At 40.0% G+C, this 22,321-nt stretch overlaps 1 protein-coding gene across 4 annotated transcripts in view; it reads left to right on the top strand.

Annotated features, from left to right (window-relative positions):
* Nucleotides 1-22,321, top strand: part of CDK14 (cyclin dependent kinase 14) — a 685,298-nt gene that overhangs the window by 525,285 nt on the left and 137,692 nt on the right. For all 4 annotated transcript variants that reach the window (XM_012935646.2, XM_055125412.1, XM_055125542.1 and 1 more), the window contains one exon: nucleotides 15,610-15,658. In XM_012935646.2, the coding sequence (XP_012791100.1) occupies nucleotides 15,610-15,658 (49 nt within the window). The remainder of the gene's footprint in view (nucleotides 1-15,609; nucleotides 15,659-22,321) is intronic.

Below are 22,321 nucleotides of genomic sequence, written 5' to 3'. Positions count from 1 at the left end.
GCCCTAACCATAGTACTATTTCTCCTGTCCTAATGTCCTTTTTAAAATCGATAAGTAGAAGTTGTATTGATAATTGATAATGGGGTATAATACTTGTACGAGAGTGTAACCATGTAATGGTTTTCAAAATGGACTTGTGCAAACACCTGGCTTCCACTGCTTTCTCCTCACCCATCCACTTTATTTAAACACTGTGGTTTACATAGTTGTTCATGATGATTTGTTACAGGCATTCAATATTCTAACACCAGTTCCACCACCACTGTCACCTTCCCTCCACTGTTGTCCCCATTTTCCCAACCACCCCTCAAGCCTACCCCCATAGCAGGCCCACAGTAATTTGTTTTTTATTGCCTGTGTGGCTGGAACGATAGCACAGCAGCAGGGTGTTTGCCTTGCACGCGGCCAACCCGAGTTTGATTCCTCCACCCCTCTCGGAGAGCCCGGCAAACTACCAAGAGTATCTCGCCCGCACGGCAGAGCCTGGCAAGCTACCCGTGGCGTATTCGATATGCCAAAAACAGTAACAACAAATCTCACAATGGAGATGTTACTGGTGCCCACTTGAGCAAATCGATGAGCAACAGGATGACAGTGACAGTTATCATTAAATGCATAAAGGAATGACAAAAAATACTTCAGTAAAATAAAATTTGTAAAAATTGTTGTATCTCACCATGGAGACATTGAGTCCTTGCCTGAGGGTTTACTTAGCTGTTGTTGCAAATTAAGCCTTCTGTGTTAATGTTTTTATTAGTCATGATTTAGTTGGAGTCTCCGTTACATTCGGATCCAATGTGGCGAGCTCCCGCTGGGATGTTAGTACTGTAGAATTTGGAGATGTCGCTCCAGAAAATCTTGAATACTTAACTGGGTGGCCTGACCAGTTGTTGGGCGAGTGCAGCTGTACAGGCTGAGACCTCTGTGTGATCTCAGGATGGGGGTGGGCCAAGTTCTCGCCTATATTTATACCCCAACAGCTGCCACCGTGCCTCCAGCCAGACTTCACCACCTCATGACTGAGTTTCCCGGAGATGTTAACCTGCCGAAAATTTCAGGGACATAGGGGATTTTTTTGGCTTAAAACCCCGGGCCTTTTAGGAGTGGGTTGGGCGATCTCCCCTCACCTCCCCATACTTCCAGAAGCCCTGATAGCCTCGCCCACGTCCCACCACTGCCGTCACCATGGAAGCTCATCTACCAGCCTTGTTCCAGAGACTCATAAATAAGGCTTGAAAGAGATCAACTAAAGCCACAAAAAATTTCTCAGATACCCAGTCCTCTGGGGTGATCTCAGGAGTGGGATGGTCCAATTCTGGCCCCACCAAAGCTCTGGCGGCCACATTCACACCACAACAGCTGCCGCCATGCCTGTAACCAGACAAACATCTGGCTCTTAATTCAGGTTTTATTGGTGGGTCTGCTTGACCCACCCTTGGCTTAGGATGATTAGAGCTTTTTGCGCCCTCAGCAACCAACTTAGCAACAGTTCATCTAGGAAATCAGCAAACCTTACAGAGTGGAGAAAGGCTTTTGTCTGTTTCTTGTTTTGTTTTTGCTTTGGGGCCATACCCAGTGGCACTCAGCTTACTCCTGGCTTTACACTCAGGGATCACTCCTGGCAGGCTGAGGGGTATCAGATGGAGTGCTGGGGATTGAACCCCTGGTTGACAGTGTGCAAGACCAATACCCTGCTCAGTGTCCATTGCTCCAGCCCTCGGGGAAAATGATTTTTAAAAAGATAAAAAGGTGAAGCCTGGCCAGAAAGGCAGAGGAGGCTTGTCTTTATCCTGGTTCTTTGCAATGGTGCGGGCCACACCAGGAGCCCCCGGTGCCTGAGAGTTAGAGAGAGCCTTGCATAGGAGGGGCAAGGCTTCAGGGACACTCAGATCCTCACTAAGGCCTTGCTAGATACGAGGCAGCAGGTGACCACTGAAGGCACAGTCGTGAGCGCAGCAGAAAATTGTTCTTCCTTCGTGTCCAGCAGGCAGACGAGCTGACCAGCTCCACGGCCTTGTGGCTGAAGAAGGGAGACTACAGAGAGAACAGCAGGGCCTCGCCCCTCCAGGTCTGGAGGTGGGATTTTATGTGAAGCACAAGAGGCATCGTTGGAGGGTTTTTGAGCAGGGAAAGAAATGGATGCTTTTATCTTTTCCAAATGACCTGCTGACTGCAAAGAGTAGCAGACCTATTTCAGACACGGAAAGAGGTTCCTCTCAAGTGTGAACCTCTCTTGATTGGGAGCTTCTCTGGCTGCAGCTCAGGGGTGAGAAGGGTCTATAATGATAAGTCCTGGATCAGGGTGAACTTATCCTCTCCCCAGGTAGCAGTGATGCCTGGGGATTCGGGGAAGCAGTCCACAGCTGAACGAATGAGGCTTTGAAAGTGAGGAAGCCCAGAGAGGTGACTGATCATGTGACATAGAGATGCTAAAGGACCCATAATTTTGACAATTACTCAAAAATATAAAACATGAATTTTTCCCCCCATAAACAGCTTTTGGGGGTGGGAATATATTCAGGAATTGCAGAAACCTGACTTAACTGCAGAAGCAAGGAATTCTGTTCTCACTATGTCTGATTCTGCCTGAAGAATTTCCCACTTATTTTCACTAGAGGGCATCTATAATGATGGAGACTTAAAGGAGTGTCTAGGAATTGTCAGAAAAAAATTGAATTGCAAGGGAAAATTAAGCTCTTCACATTGTAATCCTAAAAATTCAAACAAACAAAAGACCCTAAGCAGATTTGATTCTCTTCTAATATTCTTCGAGATTTCATAAAATTCAATTGGAGAATTATCTAGACTTCATCTTACCAAAGTTAACACAGCATTAAGATAAAGACTTCATCTCTTCTGCAATCCCTCATCCAAGGAATGAAGGAAGGGAGGGGGAGAGGGAGGAAGGAAGGAAGGAAGGAAGGAAGGAAGGAAGGAAGGAAGGAAGGAAGGAAGGAAGGAAGGAAGGAAGGAAGGAAGGAAGGAAGGAAGGAAGGAAGGAAGGGAAGGAAGGAAGGGAGGGAAGGAGGGAGGGAGGGAGGGAGGGGGAGGGAGGGAGGGAGGGAGGGAGGGAGGGAGGGGGGGGAGGGAGGGAGGGAGGGGGGAGGGAGGTTAAAAGTCTATGAAAAGAATTAGAATTCTTCTCTAAAAGTGGAGATTGAAATTGAATAAAGGCCAGATGATTTTCATGGTTCCGAAATGTCCGTCTGCTTACAAAAATACATTTTTTGAGTTGTTAGATTTTATGGGAATTAACATAAAGCAGTCATACACTTTTTTTAGTCTGCCTTTTTTATTGAATCATAGTGAGATACACAGTTGTAAGTCTGGTCATGATTGGGTTTCAGTCACACAGTGTTCCAACACCCATCCCTCCACCAACATAACTTCACAACACCAATGTCACCTGTTTCCCTCCCACCCCTTTAAGCCACCCGGCACCCCTGCCTGCTTCTATGGTGGCACCTCTCTCTTCTCTCTCATTTTAGGCATTATGGTTTGTAATACAGATGCTGAAAGGTTACCTGTATATCCTTTTACCTACTTTCAACACTGTTCTTGGCCAGAGTGATCATTTCCAACTAATTTGTCATAATGGATCTTCCTGTATCTTAATTACCCTCCAACCCCACACCCTGGCGGTGGTTTCCAACCATTGACCAGTCCTCCTGGCCCATTTTCCCTGGCCTTGGATATTAGTTTCATAGTCTTTGTTGTTTTGGTTTTATATCCCACAAATAAATGCAGTCACTCTCTGTCACTCTCCTTCTAAGCAGCCATACACTTTTAAAATAATATCCTTGTCACTTTTTGTTTCAAAGGTATCTAACTAGTAAATACTAGCAAATGTAGCACTGTAGCACTGTTATCCCATTGTTCATTGATTTTGCTTGAGTGAGCAGGCACCAGTAAGGTCTCCATTGTGAGACTTGTTGTTACTGTTTTTGGCATATCTAATATGCCACGGGTAGCTTTCCAGGCCTGCTGTGAGGGTGGGATACTCTCGGTAGCTTGCTGGGCTCTCCGAGAGGGAAGAAGGAATCGAACCCGGGTTGGCTGCATGCAAGGCAAACGCCCTCCCCGCTGTGCTCCAGTTCGACTAGCAAATGTATAACTAGAAATCTTCCCTGTACAATAGCCTCCATATTTCCTGGCCCTAAACTTTTCAAAGACGTTAGCAATCAAGATTTTGGAGGTGTGGGGGAGGGAGGAAGGGGACACGGGAATTGGAAGGTTAAATATGAAACAAGACAATGTTATAGTTGTTGAAATCACATCTTGACCCCAGAAACTTGAAGACGATGCATTCCCAGGGAAGGAGAGTGACTCCACAAGCCAGACTCTTGCTCAATGGACTTCTCTTTAGCAGCGGATCCATAGCCCTAGGAGAGGTTCATGACTCAGTTGAGCCCACAGGAGACTGGAGGATTTTCTTAGCTCAGACATGAGGATAATGGAAGCAAAGAATTTGTGTGAATATTCCAGCTTTTGAAATTTCTTTGAAACAGAATAATGGTCACAAATCTTAGTGCCAGTTGGTGGGTGAAGCTATTTGCATGGTAGTTAATTATAGTATGCTGGATTCTGTCACATGTGTTATCTCTTGCGGTCCTCATGGAAGGCCATGTAGACAGGAAGATAGATAAAGCTCAAACTGGTCAGAAAGTCCTGCCTCGTGGTGCACAGGAGTATTACCCAACCTGGAACCAGATAAGCATTTTCCCCACTTGGAAAAATGTTCAAAACTGCCCACCCAGAGTCAGTGCCATTTATGGTAAGAATTTGCTTATGGGGATTTGAGAGATGGCGCAGTACTAAAGGTGTTTGCCTGTCATCCTGCTGAACTCATTTCAGTCCCTGCCACTGGTGTCACCTACGGTCCCCTGAGCACCATTGTGCATCACTTCTGAGCACAGAACTAGGAATAGGCCCTGAGCAACTGAGTATGGCACCCACTCTTCACTCTGACCGCCCCCCCCCCCAGCCCCCTGCCCCAGTCCCCGCCAAGAAAAGTCTTTAATGGCTCCGTCCTGGCTTGTTAAGTGGTTTTAGTTGTTGACCTTGCCTGGTTTCTGCAGGATTTGCCTCTCAGCTGCAGGTCGGGTTCAGATTTTTCCACACATCTTTCATCTCATTTGGAAATGGCAGCTGCAAAAGAATGTTCTTATGACAAGAGGACAGTCCAAATGCCCCAGGCTCATCTGAAACTTCTCTTGTGTCACTACCACAAACATTCCATTGGCCACAAGTCATACACATCAGTGGAACAGAGAATTATATTTCATTCATGAGTGGGTGGGAAAAGGGATGAAGAAACATTTATTCTAATCTAATCATGTGAGATATAATCAAATCTAATCTCATTGTAAGTCTTTTGACTTCTGGGATTTGTAAAAAGTCCTCTAAACCACTATAATTGGGGTTCTGCATAGTAGATACATAACTGTGAGAAAATAGATCTACTATTCTCTCACTGGCATTCCCCAGGCAGGAGACTTGTCAGGATTGGCATGTGGTGCAGGAGGCTGTACTGGGATTAAACTCATAATCACACAGGTGATTTGGGTGTTTTTTAAGCCACTTCAGTATCATCAGGGCCTTTTCACTTTAGGTATCCTGACAGTAGAGCTCTCAGTCTTACCTTTCACATTGAGAGGCACTGGAATTTTTTTCTTTTTGGGTCACACCCGGCGATGCTCAGGGGTTACTCCTGGCTCTGCACTCAGGAATTACTCCTGGCGGTGCTCAGGGGGCCATATGGGATGCTGGGAATCAAACTCCAGTTTAGCTACGTGCAAGACAAACGCTCTACCTGCTGTGTATTGCTCCAGCCCCCGAGCTGGGATTTGAATTGCTTGCCTCACAGTTACTGGGCTATTGCTTTAAACCAATGAACCATCTCCCAAGACAATAGAATAAAAATCCTGTGCTAATACAGAGGTTAAAAAATATTGGTTCTAGTTATTTAAAATGCAAATAATAATTTTCTCACAAATTTTTAAATCAAGATACTAATAGGTTGATAAATTGACTATGATTAACTAGTTCTATTGTAAAATCTGATAAAATGTCCTTCATTTATATCTGTATCTGAGGACAATGCTGACCAAAGGCCAGCATTGGTAATGCATTAATGTTTACAATGGCTGATGTGCACAAAGGGCATGGTAATATGTGTATATGTACTGAACCAGTTTGGTTCATTTAACTAATAATCTCTTTACTGTGGAAAAAAAATGAAAGAAAACAGATGGTTGATATTCCAGAACATGAGCCCTCAATTTCCACCAAAGTGTTAGAATCATAGAAATACATAGAGATAGAAGAACACGCACTTGTCTGTGATTTTTATTTATTCTTTATTTTGCTTTAATAAGGGATAGCTTAAGTATTTAATCTCCATGGAGTAATAAGCTTCAGTGTACCAGATGTCTGCTTTGTGTGACATAGCTGTACATGATGGCCATTTTTTCAGATTTGTTGTGAATAATTGTAGCAGTGCAGTTCAGTGCTCAGGAGACTTTATGTACATGTTGTGCTGTTGTTGTTTGTAATTTAAATAGACTTCATGTCTTAGAAAACTTTTATTTATTTATCACTTCCTGGTTCACACCCAGCAATGCTCAGGAATTATTCCTGGTTCTGTACACAGGAATTAGTCTTGGCAGTGCTAGGGGGCACCTGTGGGATGCTGGGAATTGAACCTCAGTCAGTCATGTTCAAGGCTGCTAGCCCTACCCTCTGTACTATTGCTCCAGCCCCTCTTAGAGAAGTGTTAGATTTATGCAAAACTGAGCAGAAGGTACAAAGATTTCCTTGTACCTCCTACTCTTACACAAGCACTGTCTCCTCATTATCAACAATGCTAATTAAAAAAAAAAAAAGAAACCAGAGTGGTCTACCTGTTGACAGCTGATATGCCTGTATGACACATTATTATAACCCAAAGTGTGTTGAGGGTCCATTCTTAATGTATGTTCTGTGGTTTTTTATCAGCTTTATAATGCTATGTATCTATCATTATAATAGCATATAGAGCTCTAATTAAAAAATAAAAACCTCTCAGCTCTGCCTTTTCATTCCTCCCTCCTCACTAAGTTCTGTGATCATAGATCTTTTTTACTCTGCTTATACTTTTGCCTTTTCTCTAAGTGTATTTTATTGGTGGCTAGTGGAGAGTTGATCTGTTGATGTTGCTGCTAGCTCTTTGTCATCTCATTGTCAAACCTCACATTCCTCCCTGAGACACAGAGAAGTGCTGTAGTGTATAGCAACTGTGAGTACAGACTTTAGATCATATTCCTGGTTCTAATCCCAGCGCTGCCAAATGCAAGCTATGTAACAAGGTCCACATACCCAGTGTCTTAGTTCCTAGCCTGTGTATATCAGTTTTTCTATGTGTAAAATGAGGGAAAAAGACATATCCCCTGTGTCATTGTTTAAGAAAATGAGTTCATAACTGGAGAGCAGCATGTTAACACAAATTATTAATTGGATAATGTCTCTCATCTGTAGAATAGAGAGAGACTAAGCAAGAGAACAGACTGCACTGAACAATCTCATATCCTTCACCTTGAAATACAAAATTGATTACTATGCAGGGTGGGGAGGGAAAAAGAGGGAAGAACAGCTGGAAGTGACATAGGGACAAGTAGTGGAGGGTTTGGGGCCACATGAATAATGGTGGGATGCAATGATTTTGTACATCAATACCATACACTTGAACAGTGTTATAACTATGTAAACTATAGTGAGTAAAAGTAAATTAATTTAAAAATGAATAAATAAATATAACCCACTTAAAAAGAGAAAGAAAGGAAGGAAGAAAAGGGAAGGAAGGAAGGAAGGAAGGAAGGAAGGAAGGAAGGAAGGAAGGAAGGAAGGAAGGAAGGAAGGAAGGAAGGGAGAGAGAAGGAAGGAAGGAAGGAAGGAAGGAAGGAAGGAAGGAAGGAAGGAAGGAAGGAAGGAAGGAAGGAAGGAAGGGAGGGAGGGAGGGAGGGAGGGAGGGAGGGAGGGAGGGAGGGAGGAAGGGAGGGAGGAAGGGAAAAGAAAGAAAGGAAAAGAAAAGAAAAGAAAAGAAAAGAAAAGAAAAGAAAAGAAAAGAAAAGAAAAGAAAAGAAAAGAAAAGAAAAGAAAAGAAAAGAAAAGAAAAGAAAAGACTTCATAGATACAACCACACAGAACACAGGGCATATTTGCTAGTACAGACTTCAGCATCCTGACCCCTTATAAGTATTGATTGTCTGGGAACAGATTGTTTCTTACAGCTTAAGGCAAGTCCTTCCCTCTAACTTCAGGTTACTCCTTTATAAAAAAAAAAAAAAAAGTCAAGTGGGTAGACTTCTGGATTGTTGGGTCTTGTCTAGCTCACATTCCCCTTGGAGGTCTGCATGTCCCCTTTCTGATTTCTTCCACCTTTAGGAGACTGTATGAATGGGTGAATGGTTGTTCACAAAGAGACATAAAGTCTTTCTTCTCCCTTTTGTCCCCTGGGAACTACAGAGATTATTTCTTACCTGTAAAATACGCACCTTAGACTTGTCTTTATGCCTAACTGATTAGCCGTTTGCTGTCTAGGAAAAAAGTCCTATGGAAAAAATGATGTGTCCTGAGATTTTTGTAGTGAAATTGTTTGAAGGCCTCATGCATCAATAGGTGCGCACAAGCCCACATTTGTATGCATGGTACAGAAACAAAAGGACATTGGTAGTCAAATAAACATTTGTTGTAGCACAAGAAGTTACTAGAAGTTACTTAGAGGTGCCTTATTTTACTCATTTTATGCTGTTGATAATTTGAAAATGATTTCCTGTAACCAGAGCAAGCCAGGAGGCTGGAGGCTTCTGTTTTCAGTACTGAGTCTGGTTGCTCAGCACCCTGAGGTCATGCTCGTTGGCGGTGACAGGGCCTCGAAACTCTGCTTAGCATTAATATGTCACATCCAGGTCTCCTGCTGATAACACCAGAGCTGCGTCCAATTACAGCCACTAGGTATGTTGGGGATATCACTATTTTAAGACTATAGATTGCAGTTCTGTGAACCTACATGTTCTTTCTCAAATGCCTGTTTTTGGATACTCTGCCTTTTTGGAGTTAGACATCTAAAACTCTTAATTTGACACAATTTGAATCTTTTCAATATGGGATACACTTTCATATCCTGCTCGTTAATTCATCTTTATTTCTAGGGACTTAGAGAGAGTGTAAATCTAGCTTTTCTTTATCTACATCCGCATATCAACAATTATTGCTCTTGACTTGGTTTTTCTAATAACTACAAGAAAGTAAATTGCAGGGTCCTGGAGCAATAGCACAGTGGGTTAGGCTTTTGCCTTGCACTTGACCGATCCGGGTTCGACTCCCAACATCCCATATGGTCCCCCAAGCACCGCCAGGAGTAATCCCTGAGTACAGAGCCAGGAGTAACCTCTGTGTATCGTCTGGTGTGACCCAAAAAACAACAACAAAAAAGAAGGTAAATTGCCCAGAAATTCTCAGGAATAGTTGTGACCCCTTAGTGTTGGCCCCATGATTTATTGTAGGCCACCTAGACACCTCATATGTTTTGCACACTGCTACTTCCTCATTGCTTAGGACAGTACCTGACAAACAGTAAGCACACAAAAAATAATCTAGAATGAATAAGTCCTTCTATCTCTTACATTCTTACAAGCTCAGTTTGTTAGTTAAAATGTAGTCTAATCCTAAATAATTTAAATTGTTGGGGCTGCAGAGATAGAACAGTAAGGTGCTTGTCTTATACATGCCAATCCAAATTCAGTCCAAGGCACCACATATGTTCCCCTGAGAATGACTAGGAATGTTTGTTGAACTCAGAGCTAGATATAATCTCTGGGCATTACCAGGTGTCGCCCAAAAATGCCCCTCTAATGTTTTTGAATTGTGAAAAGTTAGAATGGTATTGAGGAATTCATTGTAAAGCATATCTTACCTTTTTGTTGTTGTTTTTGTTTTGGGGCCATACCCAGTGGTGCTCAGAGATCACTCCTGGTTCTATACTCAGGAATTACTCCTCGTGGGCTTGGGGAACCATTTGGGATGCCAGGGAATTAAACTCAGGTTGTCCATATTCAAGGCAAGCACTTTACCTATTGTACTATCTCTCTGGTCCACATCTGTGTAATTTTGTACATATTTATTTTTATGTTGACTTGTAGTTTTTTCATGGTAGTGTTTATATTATGTAATATTAAATCTGTTTGTAAGAAAAATTAAGTTTGATGCACTTTATTGTTATGTGTCTTGCTTCCCCTTATACTCCTATCTGCCACTCCCATCTACCCCTCAATAAAGAAAGAAAACTGTTAGGTTATAAACTTGCTTTAACTTTTCAAGTCCTTCAAACACACTTAAAAGTTCTTCAAACACACAAAGTACACACTTTGTTGTTAGTGGTTGTGATAGTGATGGTTGATTTAACCATTTACTCCTATTGAATATTTTTCAAAAGCAGCATCATATAAGATACCAAAAAACACGGTAAGAGAAGAATGAGGAGGCTAAAAATTAAAATTACTCCACCGCAATGCACAGTTCATTCTTATAACAAATGAGTAAGCTCCAGTTTAAGTCACATCTTCGAGTGAGCTGAAGTCCGCTTTCACAGGACCCCAAGCCATTTCAGATTTAGCTCCTCGAAGCTGGGGAACTATAGAATACTTTATATAGCATTGTTCTCTAGATGCTTTCCCGTGGAATTCAAGGAATTGGAATATATATATAGGCATGGCAATTGGAGAGAAAACCTTGCCAACCTTCTCTCCCCCACCCTGTCGCATAGCGAGTGATTTCTTCTCTGAAAGCTCTCCTCCCTGGTTTCCTGCTGTGAGCTATCCTCCTCTGCAGTGTCCCTGCAAAAAGAGGAGAAGGTGAAAGCCTGCCTGCAGGTTTAAATTAATTGCACTCCTCAGTTATGCTATGAGTTAACCAAAGCTTTAAATCACAACATTCTCAACTTCTAGTTTAAACATAATTGAAGAGAGAAAGCTGACATTAAAGTAGTAACTGACAGAGTGAACTCAACTGAAGTACAACGGTGCAAAATACTCATATGCAAATACTCAAATAATCAGATAAAATTATTCATAAGCAGTGGAGTACTACTTTTATCCAGTAGACTGTGACTGATTTGAGGCACTCATTTAAACCCCATTTTGTTTTCAAAACTTACACAGCCAGTTATGTTGCTCCCATTCTAGTGGAACAGCTACATTTTATAGAAATAGATTGAAATACGGTATTTTTGTCTGATTAGAAATGTAATGCCTTCTCCTTACAGAGAATGTTCGGAGAATGCTGTCAGAAAGTGTGCACTTTGGCTGTTAGGATCTGCAAGATGTTGCATACAAGATAAGCAGGTGCTGTGTGTGGCTAGAGCTAGTTTCAGAGATTAGCTTGTCTTCATTTGGAAAAGAAGTAAGTGCGGTTAGAGACTCTGCCTGGAGGCTCCAAAAGAACTATGTCCAAATCCACATTGCAGCACTCTTCACCCTATATTTGGAATTCTGTGTTTACAAAGTGGCATAGTTATCTCTATGCCACTGAACTGTAACTAGGACTCTTTCAGTTTTGGGTGCCTCTAAAGCTGCAGCATCTGGCACATAGGCAGGTGCCCAAGTGATATTTGCTGGAAGAAAATTTAGTTATATGAAGGAAAGGCAGGTAGATAATAAGAAGACAAGTTTCATATTTTATCACTTTTATGTGACATGTTTCACTACTAATTTTCACTCTTTTATGCATCACTATAACTGACATACTGTATTTCTGCGGGGGTTGGGGGAGTCTATTAGCATACCCTGTCAAGCTCAAAATAGAGACAGTTCTTAGAACTAATATTTGTGTGCAGTCATTAGTGGCTAAGAATAATAATATACTTCTAAATGCAAGATTGCATTAATGTTATCTGTAATGGAATTCTTGTTCCTCCTAGAATCACAGCAAATTATTAAAATTGCTTTGTGGGGAGTACAAAGTTAAGGAGATCGAATTTGTTTTACAAGAACATTCAATGTAATTAATTTTTAAGATATATCTTCCTTTCTAAAAACCAACTTTAGACACTAATAATTAAAAATAAAACTTTTATAGGGACCATAGAAAATATGATGGATAGGGAACTTGCCTTGCCCATGGCCAGCCCATATTGATCCCAGGCACCACATATTGTTCCAACCCCACTAGAAATGATCCCTGAGCATGGAGACAGGATCAAGCCATGAACACATGTCCCCAAAACAAACAAACAAAAAGCACCTTTATAAGGAGACCTGTTCTTCCTATTTTCTTCCTCTTTTCCATTTCTGGTTTGTTTTGGGGCCACAGCTGACAGTAGTCTGGGCTTGCTCGGAAGTCTGTTTAGGGCTTACTCCCAGAAGTGCTTGGAACCATGCAGTTCCAGGAACCAAATTTGGTTTTCTTCCATGCAGAACATCTGTTCAACCTACTGAGCTGTCTCGAGACACTCCTTGGGTACATCTTTACATTTGCATTCTACACCAGCTTCTGCATTTTATGTAATGTGTTATAATAGAGGATAAACTTAGACCTCAGAAATTCTTTTTGTTTGCTTGTTTATTTGTTTGCTTGGGGCCACACCCAGTGGTTTTCAGGACTTACTCCTGACTCAGGGATCACTTCGGGCAGACTTGGGGGACCATTTGGGATGTTGGGGATCAAAGCTGGGTTGCCTGCATGCAAGACAAGCACCGTACCTGCTGTGCTATTGCTCCAGTCCTAGGCATCAGATATTTTTTGACACACATTAAAATATAGTTGGTGGTGAGAACTCTTGCTTCCTTATAACAATGAATATTTCTGTTCATAGCCTGAATATAAATAATACTTTTAATCTTTAGCTAACACATACCATTGTAATGGGTAGTTTCTGTTTTGATAGGTCAGCACCCATGCCATGAAGGTTATTGAATAGTTTGTCAATTGGCCCAGCTTGAATGATTGCTCTGAAACTTTATGAGAACTTTGAATATTCTCTGAATCATTACAGAGAGATGAAAGACCTCCAGAGTAAGATTTCATTTGCATATGAAATTCCACATTTTCAACTGTAGTAGTTGTCCTAACTACTCCTTTTCTGTTTGTTTTATATCCAGTTGCCCCACAAATTTAACTTGCTTCATCTTTAAAGCTTAATTTAGCTTGATGCCCCCTAATTCCAACCACACTGAATAAAATGAATGATTTTGTCTTTCCTTATAACTAATAGTCCATTTTGTATATATAGTATAGTTTTTTTCCATCATCTATTCTTGGACACGAGTTGTTTCTGAATATTTATTATAATCAATAACTCCAAAGAATTGTTTTCAAGGGAAATGGAAACTACTAAATATCTATTAGGTAACTACCTAATACTTATAAGTCATTTTAAGTATTTATGGTACTTAAAGCCTATGAAAAATACAGTTAAAAACTATTTTATGGTACTTTATGGTACTTAAAGCCTATGAAAAATACAGTTAAAAACTATTATTACATGTGTTTTATTGATATGACTAACTGCCCACTTCATATTATCAAATTCTTTTTAAAAAATTTATTTTTTTCTTCATAATTATTTATTTATTTATGTTTAATTAATTAATTAATTTATTTATTTTAATTTATTTTATTGAATCACCAAGTGGAAAGTTACAAAGTTCTCAGGCTTATATCTCAGTTACACAATGCTCAAACACCCATCCCTTCACCAGTGCCCATATTCCACCACCAATAAAAACAAAAACAAAAGCAAAAACAAACAAACAAACAAACAAAAGAAAAAACAGTATACATCCCACCCCTACCCCCCAACCCACCCCGTAGGTGAGTGATAATTTCACTTCCTTTTCTCTTTACCTTGATTACATTCCAGATTTCAACACATAACTCACTATTGTTATTAGAGTTTCAAAACAGACTCACTATTTTTGTTGGAATTTATCCCCTAAGAATACAGCTCTATTAACAGGGAAATATTTGATAATAAGTTTTCCACTGATAAGAATGAAGAGATAAAATGTTGTGCGGCTGCAGTAGCGGCCGCGCGGTTTACAATTTCTGTATTATAGTAATTAAGTCCGCGAAGATTTAAGTTTGAAAATGAATCATTTCTCTTCCTGGAACAGCATGTAGCCAAAGTTAGTTCACAGTCTCCATACATGGGTGCAAGCACTTGCTGGAACCCCAATTCCTAAAGCTGTCTCTGGTTCCCGCTCATTCCACATCCACCGGCTCTGCAGAGGCACGGGCACCCGGGCCGAAAACCCGGCCAGCCGGAGCCGAGCACGGGCCCCGGCTGGACTAAAAAATTTTAGATAGTTGTTCTAGACGTCATTAAGAAAATTTTTAAGTAGGGGCCTGAGGACAGTACAGCAGCTAAGGCACTTACCTTGCATGTGACCAACCCAGGTTTGATCCCCGCACCACATGTGATCCTCCAAATCACCAGAAGTGATCCCTGAGCACAGAGAGAGGAGTAAGCCCTGAGCACTGCTAGATGTGTCCTCAAGACCCACAAATATTTTAAATGACTCAATAATTAAGTAAAGTAGCATATATGAGTGAAGTTATATTTATCATAATAAAATATATAAAGAGAGACATAACAAGCTATTGCTATTTATCAGGAGTGAAAAATAAGAAGCAGGGAAGGAGATTATATATAATGATGCCACCTTACTGTTTAACTTTGTATAGTAAAAATGCAACATATATATAATATACATATACATGTATGTATATTTGTATACACACACACGTGTGTGTGTGTGTGTGTGTGTGTGTGTGTGTGTGTGTCTATTTTGGGGCCACATATGGCCATGCTGGAAGACTACTTCCAGCTCTGTGCTCAGGGGTCACTCACAGTGGTGCTCTTCGGACCATACGGTGCTGGGGATTAAACCCAGGCTTCCTATATGTGGAGCATGGGGCATTCTTTTGAGCCATCCATCTATCAAGCTCCAGAAGAAGTAGATTTTTAAATATAAAATGTAATGAAAATTATTTGAGATAAATGTAAAACACAGAGTGCAACATTTGTATTTTAGCTTTGAGCATGTGTAAATACTATAAGGTTTAAGAAAGAATAATTAATGTTGGTGTCCTTTGGCCAGTGGTGTCTTCGTAGGAAATAGCAGATCTCAATTGGTCATACTACTGATGAATCTACATATAGCTTGGAGCTTTGCAATTTGTGTTTCTTTGACTCAAAACTTATTCTGAGAAATCATTACTAGGAAGCTGATTATGAGATAAGCCTTAATAGACAAGAGACAAAAATGAAAACAAAAGAAAAGACTGAAAACGGTGCCTTGTTGTTTTAAAGATTAAGGTTTTCTTGTTTGGAACAGAGATGTAGCTCAGTGGTAGAACACTTAGCATGTTAGGCCTATTGTTTGATCTCCATTACTGCAAAAAAAGAAGGTTGTTTTTTTTTTCTTGTTACTCTTTACAAATACTAAACTAAAAGTGAAGTCATTTTATGGTTAAGTGAGAATATTGTATTTTTAAAAGCTGAGTTTTTATCATACTTGCAATATATACAATGGAAACAAAAATTGCTTAACATTTTTCTTTTTTTTATTTCAGAGCGCTTTACCTTGTACAGCTCTAAAAACCTTAGACAAGCATGGAATAAGTAAGTCTTTATACAGATTGTTCTTGTTCTGTCTCTCTCTTTCTCAATTTTAAAAACTATTTTAATATGCTTTCATGACTTCTTTTTTTATTTGTTCATTCAGTTATCCATTCACTTAACTATTAAATAGATATTATGCCTAACTATATGCCAGTCACCATATTCAACTTGAATTGACATTATATAAGTTTTGCTACCTAGACCAATGTGACATTACATCAAGGTTGTAAATCACAAATCCATTTTGATTGGCACTTATATTCCAAGAAACATTTTTGTATCGGCACAGTAAAGTAGCATTTACTCAATAAATCATAGTATTGACCTTAGCTTCTGAATAATGGTGAGAAACTTCTAGTTTGATAACTTTGATATTTCAGGGATTTATTTTCCATTTACATATTTTACCTCTAAGCTTTATTGGGATTCTAAGTATATATACTCCATTTGTTTAATTTTTATTGAATTTCTGACCTTTCTGAAATAGACTTGATTTTTTGGGTTTGGAATCCAGTAAAACTCAAGATCTAGGTTATTCAAGTTACTCAAAGCTCTGTCATTGCAAGCCAACCTTTTAGTAAATTATTGAAAGTTGTAAAGCAAAATAATTGAGTCTCCCCTTTAAGTGTTGTGGATTTCTCATTTCTTGCATTATATTGGTGGAGAAGGTAACTGAAACTGGTTTGAATAAATAAGCTAATTTGTCACATCAAAATATGTCTATGGGAAATTTAACATATTGTTTTACCTTTTATTGTTATAGACTTGAATTTTAGACACCGTCAGTTACAAAAAGAAAAACATTCAAGTTTCTTATCGCAAATGCCTCTTCTTTGTTATATTAAGGAATGCCAGTACTGTGTGTAGATGTACCGGACAGCTTATCTTAAGAGACACGTAGAAGGAATACCTTACATTATGCAATAATCTATTTGGCCAAATTCCTGCCCAGAACACATGGTAGAATTAGTGTTTGCTGACACAGGACTTTGCTTTTACCACTTGATGAGTCAGTTCATTTCCACTGACTAGATCTCCACTGGTAACACACCAGCTGCTGGAACATTCTGTGGGTGATCCTTGTCCTTTAGCCCTTCCTTCCTCCACTTCAATGGCCAGTGATTTAGCATAATTAACTAATTGTTCTTCTGTGATGGGTCAGATATAGTTGACAGTCTATCTTCATTAAATGAGCAGGTTCATTTGTTCTCATTGTTACTCAAAAAGTTTCATCTAACGGGCTAAGCGTTTTATGAAACAGTGCTTGATAAAATAGTCTTGAATCTGTCTCCTGATTTTTGAAGGAAAAGGAGAACCTGGAAAATCTACACAAAGTGTCATTTGTAGACAAAAATATCCCATTTTTGATAGCTGTGCTTTATCTCCCTTTAGGTAGGCAGAGTGACTTTTAAACCCTAACCTAGAAAATAAATAGCAACAGTATCTGCTTGAACCAGGCCCGTACATGGTGTGTAACCACTGGGAGGCTAGGAAAGCCCTGCAAGGCTCTCTCACCGCCAGGGTTCGGTGGTCTCAGGTCACTTCCCCACCCGGGATGGTCGGTGCCGTGCGCAGACAAAGGAGGAAACGAGGGCCAGGCTGGTTGATGATCAGTTGCTGTTTATTCCATTCTCCCCACACGCCTGTTCCAATCTTCCTAACCTCCCCTTTCTTGCCTCACACTGCCCCTCATTCCCGTCTCCTCCTTTCTCTCCCACTCATCTCTCCCTGTGCTCCATCTTTCAGCCTGGTCTCTCTCTAGTCTCTCTCCAACTCCCCAGCATTGGGGGTAGCCACCCCCCCATCTTTAGCACAACCAACATATCAGAAGCCCTTCCTGACTGGCGATCAGGCTCAAGGGTAGAAATACCACCTAGGGGTGTTTCTCCTCTCCTTAGTCCAATAACTTAATTAACATCTTAATTCTACTTCTTAATATTAGTCACTTTGTATGGACCTGGTAAGAGATACATTAAGTTTGTAGTGTGTCTCTCCTGGAGACATCTCGCTATAGATCTCAGACTACAGTGCTCAGGCCAGATTAACCTTTTCTAATCCTAGCAGGGTCCTAATCTAGATGTTACTCTTTGGATCATGACAGAATCTGTCCATGACCATGCTCTTAACTTATAGTTAAATATTATGGCACTTTGGTCAGGCTCATTTCGATGCCAGGGTAGCTCACAGCTTGCCCTGGGTCCATCTAGTCCCTCGTCAGGACCCTGCTGTTGAGGTGCTAGGAAGCAAGGGCAACTGAGGATTAAGTCAAGAGAACAGATGCCCAGGAGTGAATATCATTCGGAGTCAGTTAACTCCCAAGTTACAAAAGCATAGCAGTACCTGTCTTCCTGTGTCCATACAAAAAGGACATTGCTCTGAATTAACTATGCAAAAGACTTAAGGAGAAGAGAAAAGCAATATTTATAAGTTAACAGAGTCTGATTAGGAGGTAAAGGTGATTTAACTGGTTGGGGAAGCAAAGCATAAGAAAGAGGTTACAGATAAACACAGAGGAATGGGAGCACTGTGATGGGAGTGACCCAATAAACCTAAGCTCCCTGTGGCAAGGCAGAAAGGACAAACCAGTGTTATCCTTCACATGGCCCTTGTGAGAAGGACTCCGTCTCACATAAAACTGGCCAGAAATCAGTGCTTCCCTATTGCAACTTGTATCCAGCACTTGCCCTGTAGGCATTCTAACACAAAGGCCTGCGTCATCAAGGCCTACACCATCTGCTTCAACCATTCCACAGTGACTGGTAGACCGCCTCTTAGAAAAGGCTCTTTTGCCCATTTGCATTTTGCTTCCCAGGAGAAACTAGGCGAGTATTGGCATGATATTCAAGCTTTGTGTTGCTTCACTTTGTTCTGACAGTTCAGGAACTGAGCAGCCCTTTCTGTGACAGGTACATTCATGTCACCATAAAGGCAGTTCATTTCATTGACAAAAATCAGGATATGTGATATTTCTGCACTAGAAAAAATTTTAAACTATGCATTATGTCCTGTTTCTAAATTTGTCTTGAATGATGCTAGGTATTAGAAAATAGGCTTTTAATTTATGGCAATATAAATCGCTCAGAATATATATATGTGTATATATATGCATATATATATACACATATATATAATTTTTTTAAGGATGCAGGTTTTCTTACAGATAAAACTTTAAAGGGCCAGGAGACAAGACAACAGTAAGGGAACATGTATCTCTGACCTGGATTTAATCACTGCATGGTCCTCAAGAAGTAATGGATGCAGCCGTAGAGGCCTTGGCCCTCGTTGGCACCATGTCCTCAGGCCCTTATATTGGACATCTGGTGGACCAAAAATCACAGGTGGGGCCATTGGACTGCCTCAGTACCACTTGATAGTGACTCCCCTTGCAAAAACAAAATCTGCAGAGATATTTTACTATGTGCATTTTCCAAATACATAAGATTTATACTTGTATGCAAAAGAAAGGTTACAATACTCGCGCTGTAGTTTTCAATATCTTTATTCCCTTGGACCAGCCCTGGCCTGCAGTTAAGAATTTCAGTATTAAAGGGAGCATTCGCCTTAATTTATTAATTTATTTTATTTGTTTTTGTTCTGGGCACCAAGCCAGGCAGTTCTCAGGGCTTACTTCTGAATCAGTGCTCAGGTATCACTCCTGGCAGAGAACTGCATGCGGTGCCATGCATTTAACCGGAGTTGATCTCATGCAAGGCAAGGTCCTTTACTGTACTATCTCTTTGGCGGCTTGTAGAGTTCGCTTAATCTTCTAGGAGAATTATAGGTAAGGTTGACCTTTTAACTTCTATCATCATTATGCTTCTTAAATAAAGTAGAATTAATTCACTGTCGTTTAATAAGATAAGTACTGCCTCAGATTGCTTGGTTGCTTTTACAGCATTTTTCAGAGAATTTTGAAAGCTAATCTTGATTGTATAGGAGATAAGGCACTAGCTTTTCAGGGACTATGGCCGCTGTCACACTGCATAGGGTCCAGAATACTCACAGAGGTTACCCCGGAGCACAGAGCCCAGGGATAGGCCCTGAGAACTACTAGGTGTGGCCCTAAAATGCAGCCCCACCACCACCAAAAAAAAAAAAAAAAAGGTTTGACAAAAAAAGAAGCTGATCTTGAGAAGGTTTTAAAATTATATCCGACTTGTTTAAAATCATGCTATTTTTAAGTGTCAGCCAGTATTATTTCTTATTGCCTTAAGGGTTTATTTTAAGAAAAAAAAATGAAGTGATAAAATCATCAGCAAAAATATTGTAAATTTTTTTTTTCTGGCATCTCAGTGTTTTGCCCTAAAGCCTTCGGGCCAAGCTACAGCCTTCAGCCACTTTAAGCCTAAAGTGCAGTAGACAGAACTGAGGAGTCAAAAACTTTAATTATATTGTGGAGTCTCCCTCCAGCTGGACTTGGGACCTGGCAGCTGCCATCAACATTCTGACACAACTCACTTCAGATGCGGGTCTAGATCCAGAGATACTGCACTGAAAGACTGCTAAGCAAGAACTGGCTTCCTCCATCGCTGCTGATTAGCTTGTCCATAACACAACTGCAAAACTAAAGCACTTGGTAAATTTTCTTGTAATAGGTTTAAAATCAAGTGAACTACATGTAAAAAAAAATAATTTGAATTGGACTGAGGTTCTTAGGAGAAGGGCAGGTTACTATTTTTTTAAAAAAGTAAATCACTGTATAAACTTTATCAACATCTTTTTAAATTATGTATTAACCTAGTTTCTAAAGCTAATGGACATGTCGACTAGCATGAGAGAGGAAGGATTTCCTGAGTAATGAATGCTGTGTCTCTTTGAACAGCTTTAACAAGTGACCCAGTTCATTTGGGGTCCAAGTCTGCCCTAGGTAACACCTATGCAATTCCCTATTGACTTCATTTGTACAGTAACCATGGGCATGATATTTATCCTTTGAAGAATTTTTCTTTATTGTTCTGGAGAAATCATGTAGTGATGGGAGAATTCCAAAAGATACAGTAGATACCCGAACTCAAAAGGATACATATGAAGAATATATCTTAATTATGGGATTCAGAATAACAAACATATATGTTAAAAAGAAAAGAAAGTTCTTCTGTTCCCTCATATTAGAGGTATATGATCCACATGGGCTTTGTCTACTTAAAGGGGATCTTGGGTTACAAGGAGACAGACCTTAATTTTATAAGTATATGTTCTGTTTTCCGACTGGCTTCAGAACATTCCACTGTTTCATTAGAGTTATAAAGTCTCTCCCTATTTTTCTTCCAAATCTCTCTATTTATAGTTTTTTGACATTGGCATGTATGTGCAATCAACCAAGAATTCCAGCCACTTAAAAGATCTTTTATTATTTTGTCTGGAGAAGAAACTTTAGTATATGCTTTCCAACAAAGTGAAGGGTAAGATTCCAGGAACACATTTGCTTGTTTTGGAGTCTTTTAACAGCCAAACCATATTGGAGATTTGAAAGTAGCAGAAAGAGAAGATTAAACTACTGAAGTCTCAGAAGGGACGTTTGGGAAACAGCTTGTAGCTGATAAAAGAAAGTAAGTTCACAGACTTGAATAGGTATAGCTAGGTCAACCTTGCCTGCTCATTCCACCCACCTGCTCTAATTCTGCTCATAACACTCCTTGTTAATTAGCTTAACTGATTTTTTCCTACTAATTTAGAAAAGCTGATACCTTAAGTTTGTAATAACTGCTGAGATTTGTAATCAAACTACCTTTATGGACATGCAAGACAGAGAAGGAAGCATTTATCTGTACATATTTGATTCACAAAATCAAAAACCCTAATTTAGAAGATTTAAAAGTATTTTATTTGTTTTTTAAATTTTTCTAGACTTATTATTCAGTATTTAACTTTCAGATCATATTCTATATATAAATAAATATATATATATATATATATATATATTTGTTTTTTGAGCCACACCTGCTTGTGGTCAGGGCTTATTTCTGACTCTGTGCTCAGGGATCACTCCTAGTTAGGGGCCTAGGGGCGGCCCTAAAGGTTGCTGGGGATTGAACCCGGATCAGTCGCATGAAAGACAAGTGCCATATCCACTATACCGTCTCTCCAGTGTCCAGAACATGATCTAAAGGTGACTTGCTAGATAATTGTATTACGTGTACATTAAAGGATTGGGAACAACGTTTAAGGGAATAATAAGTTTTTCTCCATATTAATAATTCTCTGCTAGATTTTTCTTATTTCATTGAATCAGATGTATTATACTGAAATTTCAGTCATTGACTTGTCAATACATTGAAAGGCCCTGTTTTCTACTGCACTGCATTGTTCTAAATGAATCTAAAATAATAAAATACTGCAGATTAAATGAAAGCTTTCCGTTGGTCGGTTGCTTAGACATAGAAGAACAGTTATTGGCACTAGGGGGAGCCATTGAGTTGAGCCTGATCTGTGCCTCCTCCCCACTTCTCACATTTTCTTCATTGTTGATCATTTTTGTTATAATTCTATTTACTTCAAAGTAGCAGTTTTAATTTATTGGGTGCCTTGAGATTTCTTCTTACAGTATTTTCAAAGAAATTATTCTTTCCATCTTCAGTGCACTTTTTAAAGAATGGCTTTATTGGAGTGACAAGCTCTGCAGCAGATCCTGAAGTCCGCGTTTTGGAATTCCAGGCTTTTAAA

The sequence above is a fragment of the Sorex araneus genome, chromosome 1 (genome assembly GCF_027595985.1).
Source record: "Sorex araneus isolate mSorAra2 chromosome 1, mSorAra2.pri, whole genome shotgun sequence".
Taxonomy (NCBI): Eukaryota; Metazoa; Chordata; class Mammalia; order Eulipotyphla; family Soricidae; genus Sorex; species Sorex araneus.
This window is presented reverse-complemented; position numbering and strand designations above follow the sequence as displayed.